Genomic DNA, 15,059 nt, shown 5'->3' with positions numbered 1-15,059 from the left:
TGGACACATCAATGGGAATTCATGTAATCGAAAACATTAAATAAAAATATGACTATTATTTTTAGATCCACGTTCAGCATATTGTGACCGCAGTTCATGAACCCCAAAATTGCACATGGCTCTTATTTGTTCCTGATTGTCCCAATTTACACAGTGATGTTGTGTAGATATAAAGTGAAACGGTCCAAGATTTACGCAATGTCAAAAACTATATACGTAAATGTGCAGCTATTTTTCTTTCATTCTTAAATTACATTCTAAACAACCACATCATCAATAGGCATCCTGTACTTTGAAAGTCCTTAGAGGAAGATAAAGCTTGTGCGTTGGTGGATACTTGACAGCAGTGAGGCGTAGAAAGTGGGGATTGTTCAGCTGCAGAGCCTCCAGCCTGGAGTTCACGCATGTTCAGTGGACTCGACTGGTGTGAAGCCCCAAATGAGGGACTCAGACGTCCGGGAATGACAGCCGCTGTCACCGGGAGTGACAGCTTTCACTCTGAGCGACTCCTCTAAAACTCCTCCAGGTGACACTCAACACTGATCCGGATCGGATCCAGCCACACCGGGACTATGCCAGAGATGGAGAAAGGGAGACCACCGGAAAATAAACGCAGCAGGAAACCCGCGCACCCTGTAAAGAGGGAGATCAACCAGGAGATGAAGGTGAGCATGAGGTTTTGGTGCCACGGCCAATATTGTTGTTAATAATCCAGAGAAACGCGTTGTTGAAAGTGATAACTTTACGCACACAGCGTCCTGTTACGCAGCGATTCGACTGCGCACAAATCAACACGGGGAATAATTACACACACACTTTGTTTGTTTTCAATCAAAGCCCTCTTTGTGTTTTTATATTGTAAATAGTAATTACTGAGATTTTATAGCAGATTTAATAAAATTGCTGGGTTTTTGAAAGTTTTCATTGTTTGGCAGACAACAAACATCCTTCAACGTCAACTTAAGAAAAAATAATATACTACGGAGACAGAGGCAGACACAGGACGTGTTCATTAGAAATGTTAGTTTGGTAACAGAGTAGGTTGACCTTTGCCTCATGGTGACGCCATGTTAGGCCAGCTGTGGCCGGACGCGCACACTAGGATGTCCAGCGGAGATCCAGATGTGCGTCACTTCTTCCCCGCTCCTGCGGTGCGCTCACTTGATGTAACAGAGGCTTTCCCGCATGATAGAGGGAGAGAGAGAGAGTGAAACAGCGCTTCTCTTCTTTAAATAGATTTTGAGTGGGAAAAACTCTGAAATATTCAACCACAATTTAAAAGGATACAAACAATATATTAACAGTGATTTCACGCAAATGATCTGATCCTTTAAGACTCTCCTCTGCTCTTTGGGTTAAAGTATAACCTTGAACGGGCAAAAATAAGTGAAATCACAGTAACAGGCATGTTTCCCTCCCACCATTATGAGCCTATTACTGCATGGAAAGTAATCCGTGGATTGTCTGCTTTGCTGCTTTGTTTGGGTTTGGACACTGGCTATTTGAGACTGTTGACGGTGGTGGTAAGGGATATCCGAGGCTCCTTCAAGCTGAAGCAGTGAAATCTAAAAAGACAAGCTGTTTTCTAGGGGGAGATTCTGGCCTTTCGTGAGAGAGGAAATGTGCTCTTTTTTTTGTAAGTGGTTTGGATTGTAGCGTTTGATATCCAGGGGAGGTGTAGAATTACATCTTAACTAATTTTAATCAAAACATGTGAAACGCTATCCCTGCTTGATGTAAGCCTGCCTGGGCTGAATCTCAGGGTCGGCCTCAGTTTGTTGCCTTTGGCTGCAACTCTTTCTGTGGTTTGGGATATGGCTTGTCACTCTCACAAAGCAGATGTTTGTCTAAACTGCCAAAAAGAAACAAAAACAACATTGTGGGAATTGGAGGGGTGGGTGCAGAAAAAGAAAATCTGACCGTCTTTCCTTAACAAGAAAAGGACAAAGTGGCACAGAGTTGTCATAGATGTGAAGAACACCATGATAACAAAATCTGATACGAGGGGGAATATTCAAGAATGATACATTTCAGAGATGTGCACTGTAAAGATTTGTGAAATGATGAAAATCCCAAAAGAAAAGCTGTAAAAGAAAGACAGCCAGGATGGCAAGCAAACTGATTTCAAGCCCAGCTGAGGTCCGTCCTACTGTTGTCTCTGTAATACATCTGTTTCAACACCACATTCGGACCTACTCCCTCCACGTCAGACCCGAGCGCAGCACCAGACACCGGATACTTAACTTTAATCATCGTTAGGCATATTTAGCTGGATATGATACCACTGCTTGCACTCACCCACACACTCTCCCAGACACACACACACACACACACAGCAGAAAAGTGAGCAAGCAAGGGGAGAGATCCATTTCTTTGAGGCCCGAGTGCAGAGCAGAGGTCGGAGTGAGGAAAGCAGGGGAAAGAATGTGCAGTCAGTACTACAGCACTACAACACCACCACCACAGCAGACTGGCTGTGCTGGAAAAGGTTGAAACCTGAGAGGCAGAGCTGTGTCGGGTGTCAGGGCTGGAAGGTGCTGGGATGGAGGGGAGGATGGTGAAGATGGGAGGTGGAGGGGGCATAGGGGAGAAAAAGAGGTGAGGGGTGGGACAGGGAAAGCTGTAGAGAGAGAGCGAGAGAGAGAGAGAGTGGTGGACATTGGAGAGAGACGCAGAGAGAGGAGTGGGGCATTTCCGAGAACCGTGGGACCTCGCTGTGGTGTAGGGTGTCCCGCTCTGATTTCTGCCCGTTCTGGATCAAGTTTCTCCTCCAATCCGGTTCCTCCAAAGCCACAGAGAGAGGTGGGTGGATAAAGAGAGAGACCTTTGTGTTTTGTTTTTTTGGGGTTTTTCTTTTTTTTTTTTCATCTGGTCATAATAAAAAAAAAAAAAAGGAGACCACACATCCCATCTGTGGAGAACAGTTTTCTTTTCCCCTGCTTTTTTCCAATTAACAGAGATAAACAAAGGATGATTCATAGATTTCACACTGGTGTTAGGTTTTAAACCTTTCCGTCTCAGATTTAGTAAGGGTAAACAACTTGAATACATCATGGAAAAAGCGTCATACTGCACTCCACTGTGCCCCTATTCATTTCTTCAACAGGGCTCGGGCAGAGAATGAATCCCTTACATTGATTCAGAGTAGGCAGCTCTGATTATGTTTAACATAGGATAAAAAGTTCCACGAATAACCCAGTGTGTACTCACAGTTTCCCTTTCACAGGCTGACTACAGCTCAGTTACACTATCCCCTTACACACAACGTTAATATGTGATTTGTTTTCCTCTTTTTCTCATGTAGACATTTGCCGAAAGCACCATGAACGAGCTCCTGGGGTGGTACGGATACGACAAGGTTGATCTCAGAGACTCAGAGGCCAATGAGATCAGAAACTACAGAGAAAGGCGCCAGCATGTGTCTGTGCTAAAAGGTGAGGGCAGGTGTCGACAGTTCACTATTCGTCCAATCTTAATTTTACACCAACTAACAGGTTCTGCAGGTTTTAGTGCAGACATTGAGTCACAGCACAAATTTGCCAGACATAATCTCCTATAGTTGTACGTTCTCAAATTTCATTCATTCATATGCGTCTGTTGTTTGTGCAAAAAAAACCCAACATAGTATCATAATAGCCGTGCCGTATAGGTTTCTGCTATTGTATTACATCACAAATCCAAGTTCACATTGTTGTTGTTTTTTTTTGCTTGTCTTACAGAAAATTCATTGCCAAAACCCAAAAGCATGGAAAACAAAGTCAGTCACTCAGTACTTGCGATGAAGAGCGGAGAGAGAGAGTCCTCTAGTGTTCCTTCCTCTTCGCCTTCCTCTTCATCAACGAGTTCATCATTGGCCACCCCAAAGGAGCACAAGAGTGCGCCTGTCATTGTGCCTCTCATAAAGCCATCAGCAGGTGGGAGTATGACACATTTTTTACCTTTATATTCCAGGTCCCAGCATTGCTTCTTTCACGATTTACAGAAAAAACACATAACACATGATTGGCTTAGGATTTATGTGCAGAAGTCAAAGTGCAGGGTCAGCTGCAGGCGATGGAGCTGGTATTAGTTTCAGCTTTTTCCTCATTAGCTCCTGAGCAGTAATTGACCCTCTGTAAAAAGTAAAGAGAAGGTGCAGTTATGTTACCGGTCTCCATGTCCTCCTGTAACCCGATGCCATCATTTTTCTTTCTTAAATGCCCTTTTTAGAACTCATCGTCGTTTACATGGGATTTTCACCCTCAAAGATGTAATTAAATTTTTATAATTTTTTTATAAGCCTTGAAAACATGAGATCTTTAAAGTTTATTTAATTTTAGCTCTGATGCAAAAATCTGCATAAAGAATATGAGCTGAATTAGGTTGTAAAACCTTGCTGCTGTAACGATGTAATACTTCAATACTACAAATGGCCGCTTAATAAAAGTCAGATTATCTAAACTTGAAAAAAGAGAATTTTCCTTTATGGATTCAGCTTTTTCTTTCTTTCTTTTTTTTTTTTTGTTGCTGTCTGGCAGTTTTAGAAATGTTACATAATGTTGCTATTTGATGGTTTTTGAACAAGTTGAAAGGTGAAATTGTTGGCATCTGTGTTAGATAACCACTGTAGGAACCACAGCCTTGCTTGTGTTCTCTTGTGCTACTGAAAGTTGCAGAAATTTGTATAAAATGGCCCATAATTATGACAGTGATCATGACATATAGATGGAGAAGCTTTGAATTTGTAGAAGAACCCCCATCCATTTTTGGATTGACTATGTTCAAGCACAGGGTGAACCCCCCCCCCCCCCCCCAAAAAAAAACATTTCACTAATCATGCATTGTACAACATGACAATAACAATAACTTTAAAATATAACAGGGATGCAGTGGGATTACTGTTTAGTGCATTGCAGGTATGTATCTTCTGTATATGAACGTTATTCAACCAGATAAATAATGTCCTTCATTATATGATATCAAATATCAAGTTGCTGTTGCAGTTATTCTACAAAAAAATTACTTAAATTCTGACCTGTTGAGTTACAGACCGTATTTTATTCTTGTTTTTTTGCCCCGGACTGTGTACTCCTCCCTTCAAATTCTACTTTGTAATTGCCCTCCTTTCCTGTGATCTTCTCCCCTGCAGTTGAGGATGTACAGAATGTGCAGATCGTTTGCGTTTGGTGCCAGAAGGAAGGTGTAAAACGCTACTCTCTATGCATGGGCTCAGAGCTCAAGAGTTTCTGCAGCGAAAAGTGTTTTGCTGCCTGCAGACGGGCTTACTTCAAACGCAACAAGGTTGGTGTTGAATGAAAGATACATTCAATATTTATCAGCATGAGTAAGGGAGGTCACTGACATGTTGTTGTGACCGTATACTGTATATGATATTTGCATAGAGATGAGCTGTAGATTTGTGTTTATGTATTTGTTCGTCATGCAGGTACATGTACTGTACATATACTCAGTCATATTCATGTATGGGCTATTCAAACTATTTGCAGGCCGGTGTACTCTCCATGCAAGCAAACAGGCATCAGGTGGTTTCTGGCAGGTACTCAGATCATCAGAAGCAGACACTCCTGATCTTGTGAGGTCATACGGATTCATTTACAGGCATTTAAAAAAAAAGGGAGGATCTCTAAGAACACACTTCCTAGTTGGTGTGGAGGAGGCAGTTTAGGAATGGTGGGAGGGAGGTCAAAGTTTGAGAAGGACACTTAGTATTAGTTCCATGTTAATGGAGAAGGGGCCGGCCATTAAGTGGCTTCGGTCTGGAGGACAGGAAAGCGTCAACGACACAGAGCTGCACTGATGCCCACTGCCATGCTTTTTCAATATCCACGGCGACATGGATATACCTGCTTCAGAGGTGCACAGTGACAAGCATCGGTATTGAGTTTCTTCCTCACTGTTGTTTATACTATGCCAGGTTTATTCACACAGCAACAGAGACACAAAGGAGAGCTGAACAGACTGCGTGCAATAAACCCTCTAGTTTTTTGGGAGGTGGGGAGGAAAGCATTTCTGTTGGCTTGTTGCTTCTTGTCTGAGAGGAAGGCCAGGAGGCCTGGGGCGAGGTGTCCACTTTCAGTGCATACCTTACCTTCAGCTGCCTCATGTTTCGTAACTCAACACGACTCAATGGGTCACAGAGATGGGGGAGCACTTAGATCGGCAGCAGATCAGCTTTCATGAATCAAGAAGAATTTCCTATATTAATACTGGCTGGACCATTAATAATATGACAATACATCACATTACATTATCTCCCTACTTGGTTGTAGGGCCATGTCTGTTGTTCTTAGCTTGTTGTACTGACATTTAGATCAAAGACCAAACTATTTCCAGTATTCACAGCAGGAAAATTGTATCACAGATTTATTTCCTTGCTCTAAGATGCACACATTTTGTGTCATGTTACTGAAGTATGATTCCGGTACGGCCACTTCAGGATGAACTCCAGGCTGGTTTATATAAAGTTTGTGACACTGGTTTTCCCCTGTCAGGCCAGAGATGAAGATCTTCATGGTGAGAGATCCCCTCAGCACGCCCACACAGAGGATTCGCCCAGACTGGTGCTCAAGATAAACACCAATGTCAGAGTAAGAGGATACTATAAATGTATCTTTTGTTCAATACACTATAAATTACAAAGTTTACCAGAATGGTCACATTTCTCCTTTTGTGTGTGTGTGTGTGTGTGTGTGTGTGTGTGTGTGTGTGTGTGTGCGGGTGGGGAGGGGGGGGGGTAAAAATCTTTAAGCTTGGCTCTAGAATCTGTTGCTTCATTGACCCCCCACAGTCTCTCTCTCCTGTACCACAGGTATGTGATTGGTGCAAACATGTTCGTCACACTAAAGAATACCTGGACTTCGGCTCTGGTGAAGAACGACTGCAGTTCTGCAGCACCAAGTGTCTGAACCAGTACAAGATGGATGTTTTCTACAGGGAAGCCCGAGCGGCTCTCACCAGCACCAGTTCCAGCCCAAACAGAACCAATCAGGAGGGACGTATGGACAGCAGTGTGACTGGGCAGAAGCTGCTCACCCCAGAGTCTTGGAACAGCAGCACAGGGGAAGCCCGTAATAGAAACCTCTCACCTAAAGGGCATGCACTAATCCACGGATCAGCAGAATCCACCTCCATCGCTCCCTCAGAAGCAACTTCCTCTTCATCCTCCAAAGTATCTGTTTCCGGGCTGAGGAACCTGGAAAGAACCATACAGCCTCCTCCACCTCCCTCTATGGTGGATGTGTCTACCCACCCTCCGCACCTTCCCCATCAACCTCCACCACGCCCCCCTCTGGATCAAAAACCCATATCTCAGATCCCCATTCCCTTCATAAGGCCCCCTCTTCATGCTCAGGGCCTGAAAAGCCCCCTTGCCAATATTCCCAGACATCCAGGCCCCCCTTCTAGCCCCATCCACAGACCTCCGCACTCTCCTCACCTGCAGCCTCCTACCCCTTCTTCTATGAATCCCCCTGGACTGATGCATCCCTACCCAGGAGCTTATTTTCCCGGTTTGCATTCACCTCCTATAAACATGATGCCAAGAGGTCCTGTCCCGATGCCTCCTCTAATGAACTTTGGTTTTCCTTCTTTTAGTCCTCTTCTGCCCCAACCCACCATCCTGGTGCCTTATCCCATAATTGTTCCACTACCTGTTCCCATTCCCATTCCAGTCCCGATTCCTATCCCCCCTAAAGCAGCTCAAGAACCTCCAACTCACAGTGGAGTTATCCAGCCGGTACCAGACGGGGTAGACAGGAGCAGATCTAGGCTTACCAGAACATCATCACCAGGGATTGCTGAAGTGGACAACAGAGTGGGACCCAACAAATTGGGAGGAACTTTGATGCAAGGTCTGTCCTCACCAAGTGACCTGGGTACAAAGGACACCAACTGGGTTAAATCAGAGCGTCCATTTCTCTCTCCAGCATCCACACCCCAAAGTGAAGCATCTTCACCCAGAGCACAGTGCAGTGAATCCCCCTGCTCAGCCCTGGGGTCAGAAATGCTGACAGACTATAAGCAGCAGCAGCAGTCCGATCGACAAGTCATTCAAAGGGTTCTATATAGAACCAAAGTGAAGCTGGAACCCAGTGCCAATGGAGTGGTGGACCTTTCAGGGCTGCAGGAGTCAGGAAACATGCAGGTTGACAGATCAGGCCATCATGACATTATCAGGCCCACCCCTCCGCTACCACACTCACCTTCACAGGACACTGTCTACCAGCACCACGACCCCTACACTCCCCCTTCCCACTCCCCTACAAGCTCCATGGAGAGCAGCCATCTGAGTGATGCCTCTGCCCTGAAATCTCAGGACCATGGTCAAAATGGGATGTCCTCTGTATCCGCTCCTGCCAGTCCGGATTCCTCCCAACCCCAGAGATTACCATCACCTCACCTTGAACCTGCAGTTAATGAGCTGGAGGCTATCAAAGAAAATAAGTGTTCTGTTGTTAGTCCAGTGCGGGTTGAAGGGCCAGTGAGTCAGCCCGAAGAGCCCGTATCGGTCGTCAGAGATGGTGGAGAGGACTCACATGTTCCCGATGAGGACCATGCCTATGCTTTGCCCACAGCACCAAAGACAGGTGGGACCACCACCCCACTGCTCTTGCCCAAACTCAGGGACAAGGGCAGCCTGCGGAGCCCTGCTAATGTGCCCAGCGCAGGAGACATGGAGCCAGCTCTGAAAAGGCGATGCCTACGAATTCGAGATCAGAATAAGTAGAGGATGGAGGTAAGAGATTCTGTTACAGTGTTAGGGAAGGTAGCCTATAGATAGCACTGCTCTCAATAGCTTTCATTATCTGGTATCACTGAGTTGCACATTGTAGAAGGCCCACAACTGTTGGACCTCCTTATCTTACCCATATATCTGCTGAGATAATGATATAAATCATTTCATGTACTCTGTGAACTTCAAATGTCTTTTCTGAAACTTCCTGTGTTACTTCTCAATAAGTAGATCCAAACCCTGTAATCATTGTTAAACACTATTTAATTAGGATTGGTAAACTGTCTGCATACACCCGTTGGCATATATATATGGGGCAAGCTTAATCACAGGTCTCACAGTGTACACATGGTCACTAAACAGCATGGCGCCAAAGAGAGAGAATCCCAGTAACCTGGCACTCCTCAGTGATCTAAGGTTACAGCAGGGGAAGGAGGTCGAGGGCACAGGCAGTGAGAGTCACTTTGAAAGCCGATCACTCCACCACAACCTGACTGTCACAATGCTTTGTTTGCATGGCTGCCTGCTTTGTAGGCTCAGATTTGCAGAGAAATATGAGTGAGTGTTTGTTTAACAGGGCAGGGGAAATTTTTAGATTTTCACTCGTTAACCTTTAACAGAAGCAGCACATGCGAAGGTATAAGGTCCATTGCCTTGGACAAACACAGGAGACTGCTACTGAATCGAATATGTCACCTTGAGGTTACATGATAGTTTATCCAAAGTGACAAAGACAAACATCATATCTGAACACGACCCCCAACTCAAATTTCTACTTCGAGTAGTGTGGACTGTGAAGCAGTTCTGAGGTTGGTGTACAGACAGAAGTGATTGTCATTCATGCTGTGAAGCCAGTCTGACTGCAAGAGCCAGTCTTGAGCTGCGATAGAGCTCTGGGGTTTCAATGGAAAACACAAGGGCAGAACCAGTGCGATCCGATTACACATGTCATAATGACACCCTGTTCTGACTTTGGCTCAACCCTCTCCTTTATATAAATTTTCTACTTTCCTCTCCTTTTTTAATCTTTTTCCTTTTTTTTTTTCTTCATTTACCACGGATGTCCACTGCCAAGCAGATGTTGTAGAATGCAACAGCCAAAATGCCATTTTGATCAGCAAAATCGAAACCACTCTTCATTTTACTCCTTATTGGACGTAACAATGGTTTTAACACCAACTGTCATCCTGACCTCTTGGTATAATAACACAACAATTTTACTGTATGTTTTGGGTTTGATTCAAAAATACCACAAGAGGATAGAGTATAACTCCCCTGTTCTTCTCTCCATTTGTCAGCTTAACCCTCTAATTTAATCACCGTATCATAGATATGTTTTCTGATCAAGAAAAATTACAGTATTAACCTTCATCTTGCGGCCCAGATGTTTTCTACCTATCTTTTCCCTAAATCAGCCCCACTTTACTCTTTGTCATTTGTTGTGGTTTTATGCACCGCCTTAGTAACCAATACATATGAAATCACAGCGTGCTGCTTGTGTCGTGCAGACGGATTTATGGCCTCGCGTTGTGTGTAATGGGAGCTGGCTGCCGTATGCGAATGACTTTAACTTGCCACCTCTATGCTTTGAGTTGAACATTGCTGTCCTGTTCTATTGTCTCCTCTGTTATAAGTCTCCTTAAGAAAATCTCCCACACTGACATAGTCAGCAGCCAACTGGAGGATTTCACCTCAGGAAACAGCCAGTTTTTTCGTCTCAGCTTTCCTTGCCTTTATTTGGGATATTTTATAGCCCCATGTAATCTGATCCCACCACATGGGTATTCGCTGAGCGTTTGAAACTAAAACGCAATGGGACAGAGGGAGTACAGAACCCCGGTTTGGCCCTTACGTGTGTGCGCGTCTGTTTGCATTTAATATGCGCGTTTGAATGAAAGTCTGTGTAAGTGTGTGAGAAAGAAAAGAGGCCAGATGTTCTTGGTTTGATTGTGCCCTGTGCAACAGTTATCTGAGTGTTGACATGACTAAAAAGCCTCATTCGCAGTGTTTATGTAGAACGGGCGGATTAAGGAATGAGCGTCCAGTGCATGAGAGGTTGTTATAAGATATGGCAGAACTGGAGGTTACAAAGATTCTTTAACATGTCTCTCCCTCTTTCTGTTTGTTTGTTTGTTTGTTTATTTTTGGTGTTTTTTTTTTGCATTCCCCCCTCTTGCCTCCTAATGAACAGACTCCTTGTTCAACACTGTATGGCAGTGCCAGATTCAGTGCCACGCCCTCTTGTGGACAACGCCAGTGCCACCGCCCTCCAGCCTGTCCTTCAGCCTGTCAGCCCACCAGAGTGCCACTCTGCCTGTAGACCAGCAGGGTGCCAACCCAGGAAGCAGTCCAGATGGCCAAACTATCACAAGTCAACGTGGGGGAAGAACACAACACAGTCACACATTTTGTCTTGGACCAAAGAGAATTGCTGGCTAGTGGGTGTTCAGTGAGTGTTTGAAACGGAGCATCTCAGATCCTCTTCCTGTCTGACAATGCCCTAAGGTGTGTGTGTGTGTGTGTGTGTGTGTGTGTGTGTGTGCGTGCGTGTGCGTGCGTGCGTGCGTGCGTGCGTGCGTGCGTGCGTGCGTGCGTGCGTGCGTGTGTGTGTGTGTGTGTGTGTGTGTGTGTGTGTGCCCAGATGCGACCCTCCTCTTCTTCCTCCTCCTCTTCCTCTTCCTCCTCCTCTCCATGCTCCTCACAGCAGACAGGGCTCTGATCAGCCTTGTGTGGTCTTCTCAGATGGAGCCTGAACATGATCTCTTTCCAGGGGAAACGGTTTGTTTTCTCTGCCCGGCTTGCACAAAGGGCCACATTGTTCCTCTCCCCATATCCCACGCTGACTCCCCACTCCAGGTTTTGGGTTACCTGGCCGACGGGGGCTCAGACTTCAGGAGCTTTTTTTTTTTTTTTTTTTTGACCGACAGCCAGAAATATAGTATACCCTTCTCTCCTCCACCTATCCGCCCCATCTCAATACGGTACACACTACACACACAAGCGCTGAGGTTTTATCCTCTCACAACTGATTGCCTGTGATTCCCTCCTCAGCTCACTTCCTTCAAGGGAGGACAGAAATTCTGCTGAGATTTATCCTCCAGCAGTTTACTCACTCGGCAGAGAGAGTCAGATTGGGAAGGACAATCCCTGAAGGGGAGTTTCTTCACTCTTAAAACAATGTACACAGAGTATATATAAGGGTACGCCTACTGATACACAGTAGCCAAGATGGTCTGTGAACACTTTAGTCGTCTTGATGACGCTGGTACTAAAATGTGTGATTTACAGATACACACTCACTACTCACCGGACCTACCAAACATCTGATATTAAATCACAGTTTGTGTCACCTGTAGCACTGGGTGCCATGTATGTTTACGTTGAAACCCTCAACATTCATAGGACATAACAGTTAAACTGATCCTGATTTCGACTTTTTTTTTTTCTCTAATATTGGCTCTGTCAAACATTTGTGAAAATGAAAACATTTGAAATATTACCAAATGTGGTATTATAATCAAAAGCATCAAATGCAGTAGTATGCAGCGATCAGTATTACAGTTCCCACAATTGGGATAAGATTTGATCCTGATAGGTCACTAAGAGGCTTGTCCACACTTGTCCCATTGTAAGGTTTCAGTTTTCTCGTTAAGCTGTTCCCAGATACTATATGATGTTATATTAAATTAAGGATGATGCATCTGTAGATTTTCATAAAAAAATGTCTTTATATCTTTATTTGTTCTGATTGTATTTTGTGTTTGTTTGTTTTGGGTTTTTTGTTGTTGTTTTTGAGTGCCTCAGCTCTTTCATGCCCCCATTTTTCACGTGTTTATATGCTGATTCTCCACTAGAGAGCAGTGTTGGCCTTTGTAAATTTGCACCTGCCTTATTCTGACTAAAAGCACCTGGAGGCAAACAGGCAGTCTGCTGAAAACCATATAATCTCACTGAACACAACACTGCTAAGTACACAGCCTTTCCTTCATATCGCTGCCATCACTTCATGTCAAGTATCAATCATCCCTGCAGTGTCATACCAAGGTTGCTGTGAGTGTCCCCACATAGCCTCTTCTTCATGAGGGCATAGCCATTCATCAGGACCTACACCGAGAACACTTCCAAATACGGACGGCCCACCCGCCTGCCATCATTCCAAAACCACCAATCACGTGCGTGTGCGTGCGTGTGTGCGTGTGTGCGTGTGTGTGTGTGTGTGTGTGTGTGTGTGTGTGTGTGTGTGTGTGTGTGTGTGTGTGTGTGTGTGTGTGTGTTACCTTCACTGTCACCCCTCTCATTCCAGCCTACACCCTCGCCACAGATCATGCCATTACATTTGTGTCATCCTGGGCCCGAGAGGGGATTCGGGCCACAGCTTGTGTGACTCAGTGATGACATCGTTCCATACAAATAGCTGCAGTGTCAACAAGTGGGCCTCCCCCCCGTAGATGGCAAAGGCCAAATCTCACATTTTTAAGACTGCCATTATTGATTATTTTTAAATCAGCATTGAGTCATTTCTCACCTGATACAACAATTTGACAGACATACTTTTGTGTCAGTGGTTTTTTGTTATTTCTTTGCTGTTGTTGCCTGAAATGCTTTTTTTAGGTACTTTCTGAACTCCCCATGCCAAACATTTACTGAATTAAAGCCGATTGTTTGTAATTGAATAAAAATAAGTAACCAAGAGCTGCGGGGAAGACCTCTTTGTAAAATAAGATGAATAAAAGTTATTCTAAGAGCAATTAAGCATCTGTTGCATTCTTAACGTTTCTTACGTCATACCTCTTGATTGATACTATGTTGCAATGCATCCACATAAATGAAACACATGAATACCTGTTGATTGGCTGATCGAGCTGGAGAGAACGCGTCAGTGTTTATTTTTAGTGGCAGCGTGTCTGACAGGCAGAGCATCAGCATTCTTAAAATGCTGAAAGTTGGTCGAGCCACTGTGTAATGCCAGTGAAGCAGATGGATGAGATAAGGGAGTAAGAATCCGTCTGGGAGCGGTGAGTGTGGAGGGCAGTGGAGTCCCGACCTGGGGCGCATTCCGGGGCAAAGTTAGACACTCACCGCCACTCACACACGGGCTTTCCAAAATAATGTCGCGTTATCTGAAGTCAATTTGCCTTTAACAACCGGATGTAGGGCAACCCCTCTAAACTAAAGCGTCAAAGAATGAAAGGTCACAGAGAATTCTGTAAATACTCACATTATTTTGATTGAGTGACATATTTGAGTACTAGTATTGTTAGAAGTAATTTCAATTACATAATGTTACTCATACTTGAATACAATTTCCAATCTACTTTGCTACTTTATGTCTATAATTGTGTTTACCGGTCAAACGTGTTGATTTATTTCTTTGTCACCAATAACCAGTATTTTCAACAACAATACTTTAACATGTAATCAAGTGCAGTTCACACAGCTACAAAAGGCACTTCTGGGTTAATGTCACACTATTACATTTAGTTTTATATCTGTAACAGGTCACTTTAGAATAAACTACGCCACATTGGCTCGATTGGTAGAGCGATCGTCTCCCAATCGGAAGGTTGCAGGTTCTTTTCCCCATCTCCACCTGCGCACATGCCAAAGTGTCATTGAGCTCAGCCCGAAATCGCACCCAAGGGATAGATTGAGCACCTTGCATGTAAGCAGCTTCCACTGGTGTGTGAATGGGATTGACTGTGTGAAGCACTTTGGGATGGCTCAACAGTTGAAAAGTGCTATATACATGAAATCCATTTACCAAACAACTTTTGTGGCACAAGAAAACATGTTTCATATTACATGTAATAAATCTATTTTACAAATAAAAATAAGTGCAAATTTTAACTCAACAAAGTTTTGGCGAGAAAAATTATTTTGGGAGGAAAAATATGTCACAATAACAAAAAGTGATAATATAAAATGTAGCTAAAGAATCTTCCTCTGGGATTTATAAAGTCTATTTCATTCTATTTTAATGATTCTGTGTTGTTCGATAATTTCATATGTAGTGGGTAAATTAACTTAATAATAAAATAATCTATAGATTTTAACAAGGTGGTTAAAGGTAAAAAAATCAGGACAGGTAAAAAAAAACATTTAAGAAGAGAGACGAGAACAAATATTTCTAAATATTATTGTTGCTGTTGTTGTTGGGCGGTTTCCTTTTCTTTCCCTGGTTTATTTCATTCGTGTTGAACTATTGAGTGAAGTTGGCAATGGTCAGACTTTTGCTTTGACAGTCCCAGCCGGAAGCGGCGCTCTGGCTGCGTGTGTCTTGACGCGCGGTGCGTCCTACAGGTTGGACACGTTGTGGTCGGATCAGATT

General features: G+C 44.0%; 1 protein-coding gene across 4 annotated transcripts; it reads left to right on the top strand.

Moving 5' to 3' along the window:
- Positions 1 to 393: 393 nt before the first annotated feature.
- Positions 394 to 13,474, top strand: LOC308126667 (sine oculis-binding protein homolog). 4 transcript variants are annotated; one of them, XM_080491209.1, is made up of 7 exons: positions 394 to 665; positions 3,305 to 3,434; positions 3,720 to 3,914; positions 5,129 to 5,280; positions 6,492 to 6,587; positions 6,788 to 8,734; positions 10,923 to 13,474. In XM_080491209.1, exons 1-6 carry the CDS (start codon positions 573 to 575, stop codon positions 8,723 to 8,725), a joined length of 2,604 nt encoding a protein of 867 aa, XP_080347335.1. In that variant the 5' UTR covers positions 394 to 572; the 3' UTR covers positions 8,726 to 8,734; positions 10,923 to 13,474. The 4 variants fall into 4 exon arrangements, with proteins under 4 accessions (XP_080347335.1, XP_080347338.1, XP_080347337.1 ...); XM_080491212.1 differs by having other exon boundaries at positions 453 to 665; positions 6,492 to 6,581; positions 6,809 to 8,734; XM_080491211.1 differs by having other exon boundaries at positions 453 to 665; positions 6,809 to 8,734.
- The last annotated feature ends 1,585 nt before the right edge of the window (positions 13,475 to 15,059 follow it).

This window comes from Lipophrys pholis, assembly GCF_963383615.2.
Source record: "Lipophrys pholis genome assembly, chromosome: 21".
NCBI lineage: Eukaryota > Metazoa > Chordata > Actinopteri > Blenniiformes > Blenniidae > Lipophrys > Lipophrys pholis.
The sequence above is the reverse complement of the archived record's forward strand: the minus strand, read 5'-3'. Positions and strand labels throughout refer to the sequence as shown.